The sequence below is a fragment of the Ascaphus truei genome, chromosome 6, assembly GCF_040206685.1.
Source record: "Ascaphus truei isolate aAscTru1 chromosome 6, aAscTru1.hap1, whole genome shotgun sequence".
In the NCBI taxonomy this organism is placed as follows: Eukaryota; Metazoa; Chordata; class Amphibia; order Anura; family Ascaphidae; genus Ascaphus; species Ascaphus truei.
The window spans coordinates 74,695,342-74,710,417 of NC_134488.1; the positions used below are offsets into that span (position 1 = coordinate 74,695,342).

A 15,076-nucleotide genomic window follows, 5' to 3' on the forward strand; every position below is an offset into this window, starting at 1 on the left:
GCGCACACTGACTAAATGGCTCCTTTCTTTGCTACTTAAAAAAAGGCCAATTTTGCATGGTGAACGGATCACACATCTCTAGACATGAAGCTGTATATTAAGTCTACTATTCCATTTTAGTCCAAAAAATACATAAACAAAACAGGTCCCCTTAGAACATGGGTGCTCAACTCCAGTCCTCAAGCAGAACTAGTTTTCAGGCTATCCCTGCTTCAGCTCAGGTGGCTCAATCAGATTGAGCCATCTGTGCTAAAGCTGGGATATCCTGAAAACCTGACCTGTTAGGGGGTGGTCTTGAGGGTTGGAGTTGAGCATCCCTGCCTTAGAATGTTACCTGTGATTTATAGCTCTTTGAACATATGATCTTTAGCTCCACATCGGCCTCTGTATCCAATAGTGATAACACATGGAGCAATGTTCTCTTTACAATGTTTTACAAAAGCAAATAAATATCTTGACAATGATCAAAGACAGAAACCTCGAGCTTCAAAGGTCAATGCACTTTTTTCATTGCACAATAACACATTTCTAACAATTTTCGTACCCTTACTGTACTTTCTGCCTTTCACCCTGATTGTACAGTGCTGTGAATTGCCAGTATCTACTCTTCCATAGAAATATTGATGCAATATCCTTTTTAGAGATAATGTGAAATGTAGAAATTCATGAATTGCTGCTACATTCAAGATTTAGTTGGATATAAGCGACTAAAAATAATGCTGCATGGAGTATTCTGTAACATACCGTACGTATGTTAGTGTGTTGTTACATATTTGCATAGTAGATCAGGGGTGCACAAACTGGGGAGCGTGAGATTTTCTGGGGGGGGCACGGCGCTTACGGAAGCCCAGTGCTTTTCCGCAAAGCATTTAAATGCCACAGGACCGCGCAAGGCCTCTGTAAGTTCTCTTACTTTGTCTCCGGCACTTCGCCATAGCAACGCAGTGTCAAATGACGCCGCGGGGTCATGTGACGTCGCTTTGCCATGGCAACGCAACAACACGGCCCCGGCAGCGTCATTTGACGCCGGAGACAAGGTAAGAGGCGGGGGGGGGGGGGGGAGAACAGGCAGGGTGGCGCAGGGGGAAAAGTTTGCGCACCCCTGTAGTAGATGATGTTGAAAAAAGCCATATGTCCATTGAGTTCAAACCAATGTTAAATATATTCAAATATATGACTTTTGGACCTAGGTTTAAAAATCTTTTTAACATGTCTCAAACGATAAAAATTAAAAAATGTTAGCACATGTGTGACGCAGCTGTGCGCTTTCTTTCAATTGAACTCCCATTTATTTTGTCAGTTGAGACTTCACCTCACTATAATAACCCCAGTGTACGTGAGATATGATTGTGGTCAAAAAATTAAATAATGTGTTTGGAATGCTTTAAAATATGGAAGAGTAAAAACAGAATTTTCTGTCACTCTTCGGATAACACTTAACATGCTTGTTCCTTTTAAAGACTTGTGGGATGATAGCTCAGTGTGAGCATATAGAAATATGGATTGTCTTTTGTTCAGACAGTAGGACTTTGGCTTTTTATAAACGTTACCCAACAAACCAGATTTCAGGAGAAAAAAAAGGTTTGCTGTTTTCCATGAATAAGAGCATTTTCTCCCTGACATGTATTTTTTTTTTTTTTTTTTTAGCTTTGCCAAATAAATCTCTTATTTTAGGACTTCCTCAAATCTAAATATCTAGGAACATTTGTAACTTTTAGATTTCCTTTCAATTGACGTCTTTATTGAAAAACATACTTCTGTAGCCAAGTCCCCTTGGACTACTGATTCCCTGGCCCATCCAACACTGTAAGGCTAAGGCCCCGCTCCCAGAGTCAGCGCACCCGCACTGCAGACAGGCGGTGCGCTGACATACACAGACCGCGATATGCGGTCTGTAGGGAGCGGGAGGTGGGCGGGAGTGGGAGGCTTGACAGGGAGGGGGGGGCGTGGCTTGAGCGGAGGGACCCGCTACTCTCCCCCCCCCCCTCCCTCCACGAACTCGGGCTGGAGCTGCTGAGGGTAAGTATTAAACACACACACACGTAGGCACTCATACACACACACAGGCAGGCAGGCACTCACGCACTCATACACACACACATGCGCGCACACACAGGCAGGCACTCACGCACTCATACACACACACACACACACACAGACAGAGGCAGGCACTCACGCACTCAGGCACACACATACACACACACAGACAGGCACGCACGCACTCAGACACACACACAGACAGGCACTCACGCTTTCACTCCACACTCCTCCCCGCTCCCCGAAGCCTCTCCTCCTCCCGAAGCCTCCCCTCCCCATTGGCTCACAGCCACACCACGTGACGCGTCAACGCTAGGGATCACCATTTTCTTGTGTCCCATAGCGGCTGACGCGCCACAGCGTGTACTGCTCTGTGCCGCCAGGGGGGACCGGGACCGGCTCGCGAGGATTCCCCTGCTGGTGGGGAACTCGCGACATGGCCGCCCGCGCCAACGAGCGCAGCGGAACTGAGGCCTAAGTCCCAGTAAAGAGTGGGCAGTGTTGGGAGTAATTCCTACGGGATCTGTTATATTGTTCTGTGTGTATTATCAATAAAGTTCAGGAATAGCCTGGTATTGTAAGGGGGGTCTATGCCAGTAGGTAGGCCGGCTTACAAGCCACTTCCCAAGGAAGGAGTTATTTACCCCCTCTGTAGGTTAGAGTAATGGTTTAAGGGGGAGTTCTGGGCTGCCCTCCATGCTATGAGGACGCAGCAGAGAGCCTCTCCTGAGAAAGAGTAGGCTGAGGCATTGCCCTATTAGGGGGTAAGTTTTGCTGAGTATTCAAGGCCTTAAGCCGGGCACTATATTCAGGGACTGTATCCTGCTGTGTACCAAATAAACCCCAGTTAGACCAACTCTGGTGTGCTAATTGAAATCTGACCACCCAAAGAAGAAGTGTCCCTGAAGTCCATCCTGGCCGCACCAGGATCCTCTTGGGCTGGTGGCACTGCCACTGACGACGAACCATCTGTATAGCCTGTCCTGATGCACTCCCTGTATCATCGTGGAGATCTCTGGCCTCCTGTTCCACCTCACAGGTAAGCACCAGCGCCACAATAAACCAGTATCGACACAATCTCACTTAGAATGGGGGAAAAGGTGCTACAGATGAAGGCGCTGCTGAGATTTACATTCATCAGGACAGGCTTTTGCAGCAGGACCCAGAGACATGCTTCTGTTTCATTTATGGGCATGTACGTGTATATAACTTTTAGTGTTCTGAGGAGGTCCAGGGGACTGTGCCATGCAGCCCTGTTCTATCCTGTGTTCTCTATACGCTGGCAGGCATCTTAGGAAAGGCGCTTGCTCTACAAGTAGCCAAGAAACTCTGTTAGAGGAGCTGCAGCTATACTATGGCGGTCCCCTTAGTGAGGGGCCGCCTCTCGGTGATCCAATCCTAAGAAGAGGTGCGGGAGCGGTACCCCTAGGCTTACCTGGGGGAGCTGCGATCCGCACCATGCTACAATATTCTAAGAAGATGAGTGGGGTAGTTCCTTGATGCCTCACTGAGGAGACTAGAGCCCACCCGTGCTAACTGTAAAGAGAGAGTTCCCTGTTGTGTCACCGGGGAGACTGTTGTCCAACCATGATACCCTATGAAGAGGTGTATTGTATTGTATGTCTTTATTTATGTAGCGCCATTAATGTACATAGAGCTTCACAGAAGTAATACACGTGGTAATCATATAAATAACAGATAATATAAATAACAGATCATGGGAATAAGTGCATCAGACATAAAAGTAACATTAAGGAAGAGGCGTCCCTGCCCCGAGGAGCTTACAGTCTAATTGGTAGGTAGGGAGAACATACAGCGACAGTAGGAAGGTGTTCTGGTAAGTGTGTCTGCAGGGGGGCAAGCTTTATGTATCATGTGTCCAGTATAATCCACGGTGCTATTCATATGCTTCTTTAAGCAAGTGTGTCTTAAGGTGGGTCTTAAAGGTGGATAGAGAGGGTGCTAGTCGGGTATTGAGGGGAAGGGCATTCCAGAGGTGTGGGGCAGTAAGTGAGAAAGGTTTAAGGCGGGAGAGGGCTTTAGATACAAAAGGGGTAGAAAGAAGACATCCTTGAGAGGAACGCAAGAGTCGGGATGGTGTATAACGAGAAATTAGAGCTGAGATGTAAGGAGGAGTGAAATTTTTTAAAAGTGAGGACGAGAATTTAGTTCGAGATGCGGGATTTGATCGGAAGCCAGGAGAGGGATTTCAGGAGGGAAGACGCGGAGACAGATTTAGGAAAGAGCAGAGTGATTCTGGCAGCAGCGTTTTGGATAGATTGTAGGGGAGACAGGTGAGAGGCAGGAAGGCCGGACAGCAGGAGGTTACAGTAATCAAGACAGGAGAGAATGAGGGCCTGAGTCAGAGTTTTAGCAGTCGAGCAACAGAGAAACGGGTGTATCTTAGTGATATTGCGGAGGAAAAAGCGACAGGTTTTAGAAACGTTCTGAATGTGAGAGATGCGTCGAGTGTGACCCCTAAGCAGCGTGCTTGGGCTACTGGGTGAATGATCGTATTTCCAGCAGTAATGTGGAAGGAGGGAATAGGGCCAGGTTTTGGAGGAAGTATGAGGACCTCTGTTTTTGCCATGTTGAGTTTAAGGCGGCGGAGGGCCATCCAGGATGAGGTGTGGGGGTAGTTCCCTGATACGTCCCCGGGGAGACTACAGCCCACCCAGCTACCCTAATCTGTGTGAGCGTGCAGGTATCTAAGGTGGGGCACCCGATCCGCGGGTGACCAGAACCTCTGTTTGAAGAGCTGCAGCCATGCACAACCCAGCCCCTGAGAAGGGAGCTGCATAACGTATTTTCACCATGTAAAATGGCGGTTCCAAACGAAAACGGGAGACCGCATAGCAGTCTTTGCACACTGTTTCTACAGCCGTGCTATTGCATTACCAGAGGGAGGAGCTGAAGGTGTGTCTACCCGCTAATGAGCAGTGGATGTGGGGTTTTAGCCACAGTCGCACGTGGTAGTACTGCTACACAGACGCACGCCTACTTGCTCCCTCCCCAACCAACTTCGATGATGGGAGAAGAGAAAGGCACTCACTTTGTTCTCCCCGGAGGGCTGCTGCTACTACTACACCACGATGGGGAGAACTCACTCAGGTTGGTCTGCCTGTCATGTGAGCGGGTAGGACCTGCACTGGGATCCGCTTCCCGGTGATCCGAATGTAATGCAACGTACCTCCGTTTCCAGGGCCCTGGAGCAGAGGCATCCAAGACACTACCATACACCGGGGGATTTCCCGATATCACTGGGTACCTCCAACGACTAATGGAGATGGCTGGATAGCCACCCGAGGTCCCTTATTTCTGGATCATACTTCAGCACCTGGTCGGTCCCGACATCCAATGTGGGAACCACAGGTCTCTAAGTATGGACTCTGGGGCAGGCTCGCTGGGAGCCCTGGGAATTGACGTCAGCGGTCTCTCCAGCCCTGCAGGAGAAGTCTTACCATTGGACGTACCCGAGTCCACATCGGCCGGTGTGTGATCGCGTGAGTCCCCTTCTGCCGTCTCACACGTCTCAGCCACTATCCGCACCTTAGAGGAGGCAAGCCAGTGCTTGGACAGGCCCGGCCGAGTGAGGCCCATTACGCCCTTGTTGCTCTGCTCGTCACTGGAGGAGCCATCCTCCGCTGAACCTGCGAGCTTCCGGCCGGACCTCGAGAGTACGTCCATTGATGAGGTGGTGCCTCCACCGATCCCGAGGCAGTGACCCCTTTGTCCACCTTGAGCCCTAATTTCTACCAGGGTGTACCGATTCAAGATGTTAAGCATCACTGGGTCGATATACCGGGAGGGATGTCGCAGCTCCGCCAGCAGTGCAAAGCCATCGACGAGGCCCGATATCGAGCCATGGCCTATGTGGCTACTACCTACGGTGAGCGCACCGACGGGGCGATCAGCGCAGAGGAATCTCTGCTAGCGGTATCAGCCGATACTGCTGTCCTTTCGGTTGCTTTACCCGCCCCTGCTTCACTGGTGAGTATACTTTCCGGGAACCTTTTCTTGCAGCACCGCTTGGCAAGGAAGCAGGGGTATGAGTAACAACACCGCTCTGCTGAAATTCGGGTCATGGGAGGCCTTGCTAGGCTTTTGGCTACAGTTGTTCCCGCTTCTGGGCGTGGATAGCTGCAGGCCATGATGCGGACAACCTCTCTGGTTGCCACTCCGGTTGGGGTACGAAATCCTAATTCCCCAGCGGAGCTAGACTTTGGAGTGCTTGTCTTACTCCGTTCGGCCCGTCTGCCTTGTTCTTATCGTTCTTCCAGTCCGGAACTTAGTCCCCAAGGAGCTGACGGTGATCACGGTCCCCTCGCCCCGTAACTCCAATAATGACCCTGGCTATTCCCCCTTTATCTGTCACAAATGAGGTAGATGACAAAGTGTCCGAAGGGACTGAAACCCTACCATGGTGGGATCCACTATTTAAGGGGTATGTGCCACATTTAAAACGAACCAGGTTTGTACTGGAAGTGGGGTCAAAAATTGATCATTGATGGGAGGAAGGTCACTTTTCTGCCGAGCAGGAGGTTGAAATTATGTGGGGACGCTGCACCAAGATGGCGGAGGGCCTTTTCTCAAAACCAAAGGCAGAGGACTCAGCTAGTGAGCCTCTGTGGGTAGGACCCATAAACTGGGTATTACCAGGCCAGGCTTATGGTCATAATCTAACAAAGGGTAGTCGCGCTGATAGGGTGCTGGTACAAAAGTTTAGGCTGGAAGGGCATGATTACCCCTACCTTCCAGAAGATTTAATTCGAACTGCTGAAATTTACTGGGATGAGTGGGTGCGCACAGCTATCATAGATTATGTGAAGCAACGAATTGGCAGCAATGCACACTACAGGGAAGACAGAGTTGGCTACCTAAGTAAGACATGGTATGTAGGTCACAACATACACTTTGACAGCGTGGAGTATGTTGCAGAGAATGGCCGCAAGTTCTGCTATTCTGCGACAGTGACAGACAGTGCAAGGGACCTGATGCGCAAGCCTGACTCTGCTCACTATTACTGACGGTCTTAAAGTACTGTATACCATGTTGAAATGTTCACTGCATTTTATTTTTCATTGTATAACTATGTGGTGGATGTTATTTATGCCTTCATGCAGGGTCGTGAGGGCTTTTCAAAAACCAGAGGGAGGATGTAGCCAAGTCCCCTTGGACTACTGATTCCCTGGCCCATCCAACACTGTAAGTCCCAGTAAAGAGTGGGCAGTGTTGGGAGTAAGTCCTGCAGGGCCTGTTATATTGTTCTGTGTGTATTATTAATAAAGTTCAGGAATAGCCTGGTATTGTAAGGGGGGTCTATGCCTGTAGGTAGGCCGGCTTACAAGCCACTTCCCCAGGAAAAGGCTTCTTTCCCCTCTATAGGTTAGAGTAATGGTTTAAGGGGAGTTCTGGGCTGCCCTCCATGCTATGAGGACGCAGCAGAGAGCCTCTCCTGAGAAGGAGTAGGCTGAGGCATTGCCCTATTAGGGGGTAATGTTTGCTGAGTATTCAAGGCCTCAAGCCGGGTACTATATTCAGGGACTGTATCCTGCTGTGTACCAAATAAACCCCAGTTATACCAACTCTGGTGTGCTAATTGAAATCTGACCACCCAAAGAAGAAGTGCCCCTGATGTGCATCCTGGTCACACCAGGATCCTCCTGGGCTGGTGGCACTGCCACTGACTGAACCATCCGTTTAGCCTGTCCTGATGCACTTCCTGTACCATCGCGAATATCTCCGGCCTCCTGTTCCACCTCACAGGTGCGCACCAGCACCAGAATACACAATCTCACTTGGGATGGGGGAAAAGGTGCTACGTCTACAAACAAAGAGAAAGAGCACATGTCTCCATAGTGTGATCCACATTTTCATTGTAAATAGATTTACAATGATAGAGAGAAATGCAATGCATCTGATCTCAGATGCGCTTTTAGAGAGGGTTGGGGTTCCTTACAATGCATCTGATCTCATACATGCTATTAGAGAAGGTTGGGGTTCCTTATGTAGCCAGGACTGGTTCTTGGCTACCAGTCTGCCCTCACTGACAGTAAGCCCTGGTAAGAGCAGGCCTGCCAGTACTTATCATGGGTTTTCCCCACTCCCAGCAGTGCCCTTGAGTGACAGTGTGGGGGGGGGGGGGGGGGTAGAACCAGGCCTGTGTTCCCCCAATCCTGGGTCAGACATTGTGCCCTCCTCCTGGCTGTACTTAAGGGAAGTGCCTCCCAAATTTAGTGGGTGCCTCTCCCCACTTGAAAGAGGCAGGTCACACACAGGTTGCCTGAATACTGGCCTTCCCTGTTCTTCTTCCCCTTGGGGGAGAGTGAGTGAGCACCTTTCCCCTGATCTTGATAGAGGATCAGGGAAAAGCAAGGACTGCTACGGGGGCCCTTTGACCCATAGTGCAGGTCCAGGGACCATCCTACATCTGGATACAACACCAGACACTGCATAGGGCAGAGGCCTGCTGTGACTGCATTGAGCTGAACAGAATAAACCGTTCCTGTTTCATATACCTCCTACCTGGTGTGTGATCTTACGGGGGAAGGAGAGGGATTGTTTCTATCGTAGGAGATCGCCTCCATACATCTGGAGCCTGCGACAGATGGAGGTGCTGCACTAGAGAACCATGCATGGTATGTACCCCAGAAACCTGTCCTGTATCCCCACAAACATCGGCGGACGACAGCCCTCCTACTTACCAACAGGTAGCATGCACCACACACGCTGTAATGGCAAAATCTCCCATTGGGTGGGGTAAACACGGTTACACTTAATATGCATATTATCTCAGACGCGCTATTAGAGAGGGTTGGGGTTCCTTACAGTGCATCTCATCTCAGACTCGCTATTATAGAGGGTTGGGGTTCCAGAAATAGAATTTCGCTGATATAGAGCAAAGAAAATGTTCCTTACCCCCCCCCCCCCCCCGTCATGTGATTGATAAAGATGTGCCATGTATAAGCGATTTAGACCACATGTCCCGATCAGCCGCTGGATGCTTATGCATGGCAGGCCTCCGATTTATTTGGTATATTTGCTGCTATTATTGGAATTCCTTTGTGATCACATATCTGCACAAGAAGTAGGAAGAGGCACGTCTTGCTTGCGAGGTAACTGTGTGTATCCATCAGGTCTCACAGTTACGTGCGGCTTGAACGAAGAGCAGCAGTTTGTATTAATAAAGCTATGAAAGACTTTCTTTCACTTGTTAGAAGGCACCAGGGGACACTTGGCCAATGAAATTAGTGAGCCGGCTGAAAGTCCTAGTCTGTCTTAGTTCAGCCAAAACAAAGAAGGGAGGGCTCTCCACCATGACAACCAAACAATTTATTTCTGAAAGAACCAGGTCTCTTCCAAAGTCAATGAGTAAAGTGCCATAAGTCAACATAATAAAGTCTCAATGTAGAAGAACAAGGATGCTGTTCTGAATCTGCAGCATCCACCATGCTCAGCTCATGTATAGATGATGAAAAAGGTTTCAATCACCATTATATTTTAAATCACTACTTTGCAGCCATTACAAAGTTTTAAGGGTTCAAGCTGTTGTAGTTAATAGTGGTGTTGATCAATCAAAAGCAGCAGTACTGTTCTTAATTTACAGAAATGCTAACATGTAACAAACATTGATGGATCTGCTGGTGCTGTATATATTATTTATAGAGAAATAAGAGAGACATTTTATATCACACATTTTTTTTCTTAAAAAATGCAGTAAAAGTATTGGCTTTGTCAATAAAAAGCAGTGGTAACGGGACGTGCATTGCTTTAATGTTTGCGATCCACAAATTCAATTATATTTTTTAAATCAACGCAAAAAATAGGCAGAATAAAAAGATAAAATAAAAGCAGATAGAGACACAGAATAGCTATTTTCATGCTGAGGCCTCTTGAATGGCTTGTTGCGTTTGTCGGAGTAGAATTCCCACCTTCCTTTTCTCCTGCGGTTCTTCTTTGATGGCATTCTGCACAGAATGGTTTGTTGTCATATAATGCCCCCCATTTAACCTTATCATAGCCAGATGGGCCTTGCTTTTTTTTTTATGGGCCTCCTTTGACTGGCTATGTGAAGAGGAGTTATTAGAGGAGTGGGAGGAGCTATCCCAAATATTTGAATGGGATGTGTCAAATTCTGCGTCTGGGTTTCCTACTTTTTTCCATTTACTCTACATCGAATGTCCATCTAGTCTGACGTGAGGAAGACTCCACTGACAATTCAAATTCCTCCAATGTAGTGTTTCACAAAAAACAGATGTACACAAATAGGTTTATTTTATTTGTTGTATGACTAGATGCAATTTTGTGGGAGCATACAACACAGCCTTTCTGGTATACCTCTGGCTGAATATTGTTTATCAGCAGCCAGGTGGTATATCTCAGACAATAGGCACCATATGATCAACACTTCAGGAAATGTTGTTGTTGCACTTTTCATTTGGGTTAGGATCAGTTCCGAACTGGTGATTTTTTTTTTTAAACATTTTTTTTGACAAGGTGATGGAAATCCAAGTGGATGCTTGCATAATTTTAAACCCCTTCAATGCCAGAGCACTGATATAACACAGGAGTATAGCGTCTGGGGGTCACTTAAACGTCACCACTCACGCTCGTTGTATATATATTGCCGGCTTCAAATCGTGCACTTATAATATGTATATATTTTTCTCCCTTTAATCACATGTTGTCCTAGGTTTTTGTTGGTGTAAATTTCCCGGACTACTGTAGCAATCTGCCACATTTTTTTACGTTTCTCCCAATTTTACGTACCTACAAGCAAGAAATGGTGCATCGAATCACATTGTCCTCTGTGTTCATCCATAGACGCCGCAATGTTTATTTATGGTTAGCGTGAGTGGGATATGTGAAGCTTATACAGTATGCAGGACGTTTAATACATTGCAGGATCATAGCGGCTTAAGTAAAATAGCAGTCCAGTGGACAATTTCAAAATGGATCTGTATCCATTAAACATGGGGTCTGTGATATGTGTCAGCGGGAGCAAAAACCTTATATGCAAGGATTTTATAAGTATTTATGCTGTAAAAAATGGTGAGTGGTGGCTTTAAAAAAAAAAATCTATTTTATTTAGAAAGTGCATTTACGTTTGGAAATCAAAGTTAGTGGTCCACACGTGTGATCATTTAAAAGTACTATTATCCATTACCTTCTTCCAGCAGCATAACACTCAATATCTGGCAGTAAAAGAATAACATTTATAGAAAAAAACAATTTTTCTGTGCTTTTTATGTGTGACGACAGTATTCCTACTGTAGTACCGTCAATAGTGATAACTACACAAAGAATACAAAAAGACTCGTGTTTTTAACATTTGTCTTCGGTTATTACTTGTGCTCACATCCCCTAGTGCGCATTAAGTCCTTTCACTTTCTGGATGGTAAAACCATAGAAAGACTTACTTTCAAGTTTGTGGTAGGAAGCATGTGATGTAAAGGCAGCACAGGCCCATGACTGCAGGTCACCTGTTTGCCAGATAACAGTGACTCGTTTGCAGAAAGACCTGTCTGGATCTCTATCAGACATGTGACAAGCAACTGGTTCACCACTATACAATGTTAGGGGCAAAGTCCTGATGGAATTTCTGACAAGTGCGCTGCTGTCACAACTTTGAGTCTTCCATGTTACCATTAGATGTTCCTCAGTAGAAACAAATACATATTTCTCATAGACAAAGAAACTCAGATCTGATGTAAGGCCAGCACATTTGGAATGAAGGGACAATACTGCTTTAAATAGGTCATGTTAAACAGTGTGTGTGTCTGGCAATCATGCCCTTATTTTAGACATTTCTGTAATAATTTCCTGTAAGACTGTCTCAATATAGCTCACTTCACAAAAAAAAAACAAAAAAAAGCATCCGAAAATATGTGACTTGGCCTGAAAGGAAAACATCAGCAAGGTTAAAAAGGCACAGATGAAAACGATTACCTGCTTCCATCAATCCTAACCCCCTTGAACTTTCAGGGGAGAAAAACGCCCGTCCGTGCACCGTTTCCTAGGTTTTCATGCATGATAACCACAAGTTTTATTTTGCCTTCGACAGACCAGAGGTTTTTTTCCGCTTTGCAGCAAAAAAAAAAAAAAAAAAAAAAAAAAAAAGGCAGTGGGGAGGGGAGGTTGTTCCTGGAAGAGCCAGCCTGGGGAGTTGGTCACATTCTTGGCTGGGATTCAATGACTGAGGCAGACACCAACAAACAGAGAGAAAGGGGGTGGAGAAGGGAGAGGAAAGAGGGGAGGGAAAGAGAGAGAGAGGAGACAGAAGGGGGAGGGCTGGAGTGCAAAGCAGACACAGAGTGCATTAGCTAAGCATTCAGCCACTCTCAACTGGATAGACAGGCTGTGTGCACGGGAGGGCTCTGTCACTGCAGCGCTGCTTCTTTTACCAATTAAGCAAAATAGTGAGAAGTACAAATGCAACACCAAGAAGAAGAAAAAACTCTTAACAACCCAGCTTGAACTCCATTTGGAAATTAAACATTTATTTTAACTGCTGTGTTTTTTTTTTCTTTCTTGGAGGTGTTTTTCTTAGTTGGGAGTGTGATTATTAGGACTGTGACTCCTGAGAGACCCCTTGTTTATTGATTGGGAAACTATGGGCAGAAGAAAGGTGACTGTGGGGCACGTGTAGCCCTTACTGGAATCCAAGAAGAGAGACTTTAACTACTTTTGCCTTCTCTCCCTTTTCTCTCTGGTGGTGTGACTGCAGAGAGGAGGTGAGGGAGAAGTTGCACCATCTGAATGAAGCCGTTTCACTGCAGCAGGACAGTTTGGGAGAGTTAATGTCATTTCCAAGTAAAGCAAAAGGATTGATTTTTTGCTGCTGCCTGGGGGAAGCTGATGGAGGTGACCAACGCTGCATAAAGTGGATTTTGGATTTGGTTTCTATTTTTTTTGGTAACTAGGAAAAAAAAAAAAGGGGGAGATCAGGCTCCCCTTTTTTTTTTTTTTGCTAAAATATTTTCCCCATTCCCTGGATTTCCCACCCCCACTACTTGGGTTCCCAGCCTGGGAAGCTTTAACATGGAGACTGTGAGCAGGAGCAGCTTCCAGCCCCATCCAGGTCTGCAGAAGACCCTGGAGCAGTTCCACCTGAGTTCCATGAGCTCGCTGGGCGGCCCGGCCGCTTTCTCCGCCCGCTGGGCTCAGGACCTCTACAAGAAGGAGAACAGCAAGGAGCCCGACCCCGTCCTGCACCTCCCCGCCCAACCCCCCCAAGTTATCCCCGGGGGTCCCCTCTTCATCCCGTCCGACCGATCCACCGAGCGCTGCGAGACCATCCTGGAGGGGGAGACCATCTCGTGCTTCGTGGTCGGCGGGGAGAAGAGGCTGTGCCTGCCCCAGATCCTCAACTCGGTGCTGCGCGACTTCAGCCTGCAGCAGATCAACGCGGTGTGCGACGAGCTGCACGTGTACTGCTCCCGCTGCACGGCCGACCAGCTGGAGATCCTCAAAGTCATGGGCATCCTGCCCTTCTCGGCGCCCTCCTGCGGCCTCATCACCAAGACGGACGCCGAGCGGCTGTGCAACGCGCTGATGTACGGGGGCAGCTACCCGCCCCGCGGCAAGAAGGACTTCCCGGGCTCCCTGGAGCTGGAGCTCAGCGAGCAGAGCTTCAGGGTTTACCACGAGTGCTTCGGCAAGTGCAAGGGGCTGTTCGTGCCGGAGCTGTACGGGAACCCCAGCGCCCCGTGCATCCAGTGCCTGGACTGCCGCCTTATGTACCCGCCGCACAAGTTCGTGGTGCACTCGCACAAGGCGCTGGAGAACCGGACGTGCCACTGGGGCTTCGACTCGGCCAACTGGCGGGCTTACATCCTGCTGGCCCAGGATTACAGCGGCAAGGAGGAGGCGGAGCAGGCCAGGCTGGGCCGGCTGCTGGAGGACGTCAAGGAGAAGTTTGACTACAGCAACAAGTACAAGAGAAAAGCCACTAGGGTGAGTGTGCAGGGAGGAGGGGAAGAGAGGGTGAGTGTGCAGGGAGGGGGGAGAGAGGGTGAGTGTGCAGGGAGGGGGAGAGAGGGTGAGTGTGCAGGGAGGGGAAGAGTGTGCAGGGATAGGAGGGAGGGGAGGGTGAGTGTGCAGGGAGGGGGGAGGGTGAGTGTGCAGGGAGGGGGGGAGAGGGTGAGTGTGCAGGGAGGGGGGGAGAGGGTGAGTGTGCAGGGAGAGGGTGAGTGTGCAGGGAGGGGGGGAGAGGGTGAGTGTGCAGGGAGGGGGGGGAGAGGGTGAGTGTGCAGGGAGGGGGGGAGAGGGTGAGTGTGCAGGGAGGGGGGAGAGAGGGTGAGTGTGCAGGGAGGGGGGGAGAGAGGGTGAGTGTGCAGGGAGGGGGGGAGAGAGGGTGAGTGTGCAGGGAGGGGGGAGAGAGGGTGAGTGTGCAGGGAGGGGAGGAGAGAGGGTGAGTGTGCAGGGAGGGGGGGGAGAGGGTGAGTGTGCAGGGAGGGGGGAGAGGGTGAGTGGAGGGAGGGGGGGGAGAGGGTGAGTGTGCAGGGAGGGGGGAGAGAGGTGAGTGTGCAGGGAGGGGGGAGAGGGTGAGTGTGCAGGGAGGGGGGAGAGGGTGAGTGTGCAGGGAGAGAGGGTGAGTGTGCAGGGAGGGGGGAGAGAGGGTGAGTGTGCAGGGAGGGGGGAGAGGGGGTGAGTGCAGGGAGGGGGGGAGAGGGGGTGAGTGCAGGGAGGGGGGGAGAGAGGGTGAGTGTGCAGGGAGGGGGGGAGAGAGGGTGAGTGTGCAGGGAGGGGGGTAGAGGGTGAGTGTGCAGGGAGGGGGGGAGAGGGTGAGTGTGCAGGGAGGGGGGGGAGAGGGTGAGTGTGCAGGGAGGGGGGGGAGAGGGTGAGTGTGCAGGGAGGGGGGGGAGAGGGTGAGTGTGCAGGGAGGGGGGGGAGAGGGTGAGTGTGCAAGGAGGGGGGGAGAGATGGTGAGTGTGCATGGAGGGGGGGAGGGGGGGAGTGTGCAGGGAGAGAGGGTGAGTGTGCAGGGAGGGGGGGAGAGAGGGTGAGTGTGCAGGGAGGGGGGGGAGAGAGGGTGAGT

The 15,076-nt window shown here is 49.4% G+C and overlaps 1 protein-coding gene across 2 annotated transcripts in view; it reads left to right on the plus strand.

Annotated features, from left to right (window-relative positions):
• The first annotated feature begins 12,326 nt into the window (after positions 1-12,326).
• The window catches only part of SKI (SKI proto-oncogene), a 102,587-nt gene continuing 99,837 nt past the window's right edge, over positions 12,327-15,076 (plus strand). The window contains exon 1 of one of the 2 annotated variants that reach the window (XM_075604854.1): positions 12,327-13,992. In XM_075604854.1, the coding sequence (XP_075460969.1) occupies positions 13,078-13,992 (915 nt within the window). In that variant the 5' untranslated portion in view covers positions 12,327-13,077. The remainder of the gene's footprint in view (positions 13,993-15,076) is intronic. The other variant, XM_075604855.1, reaches the window with a different exon arrangement.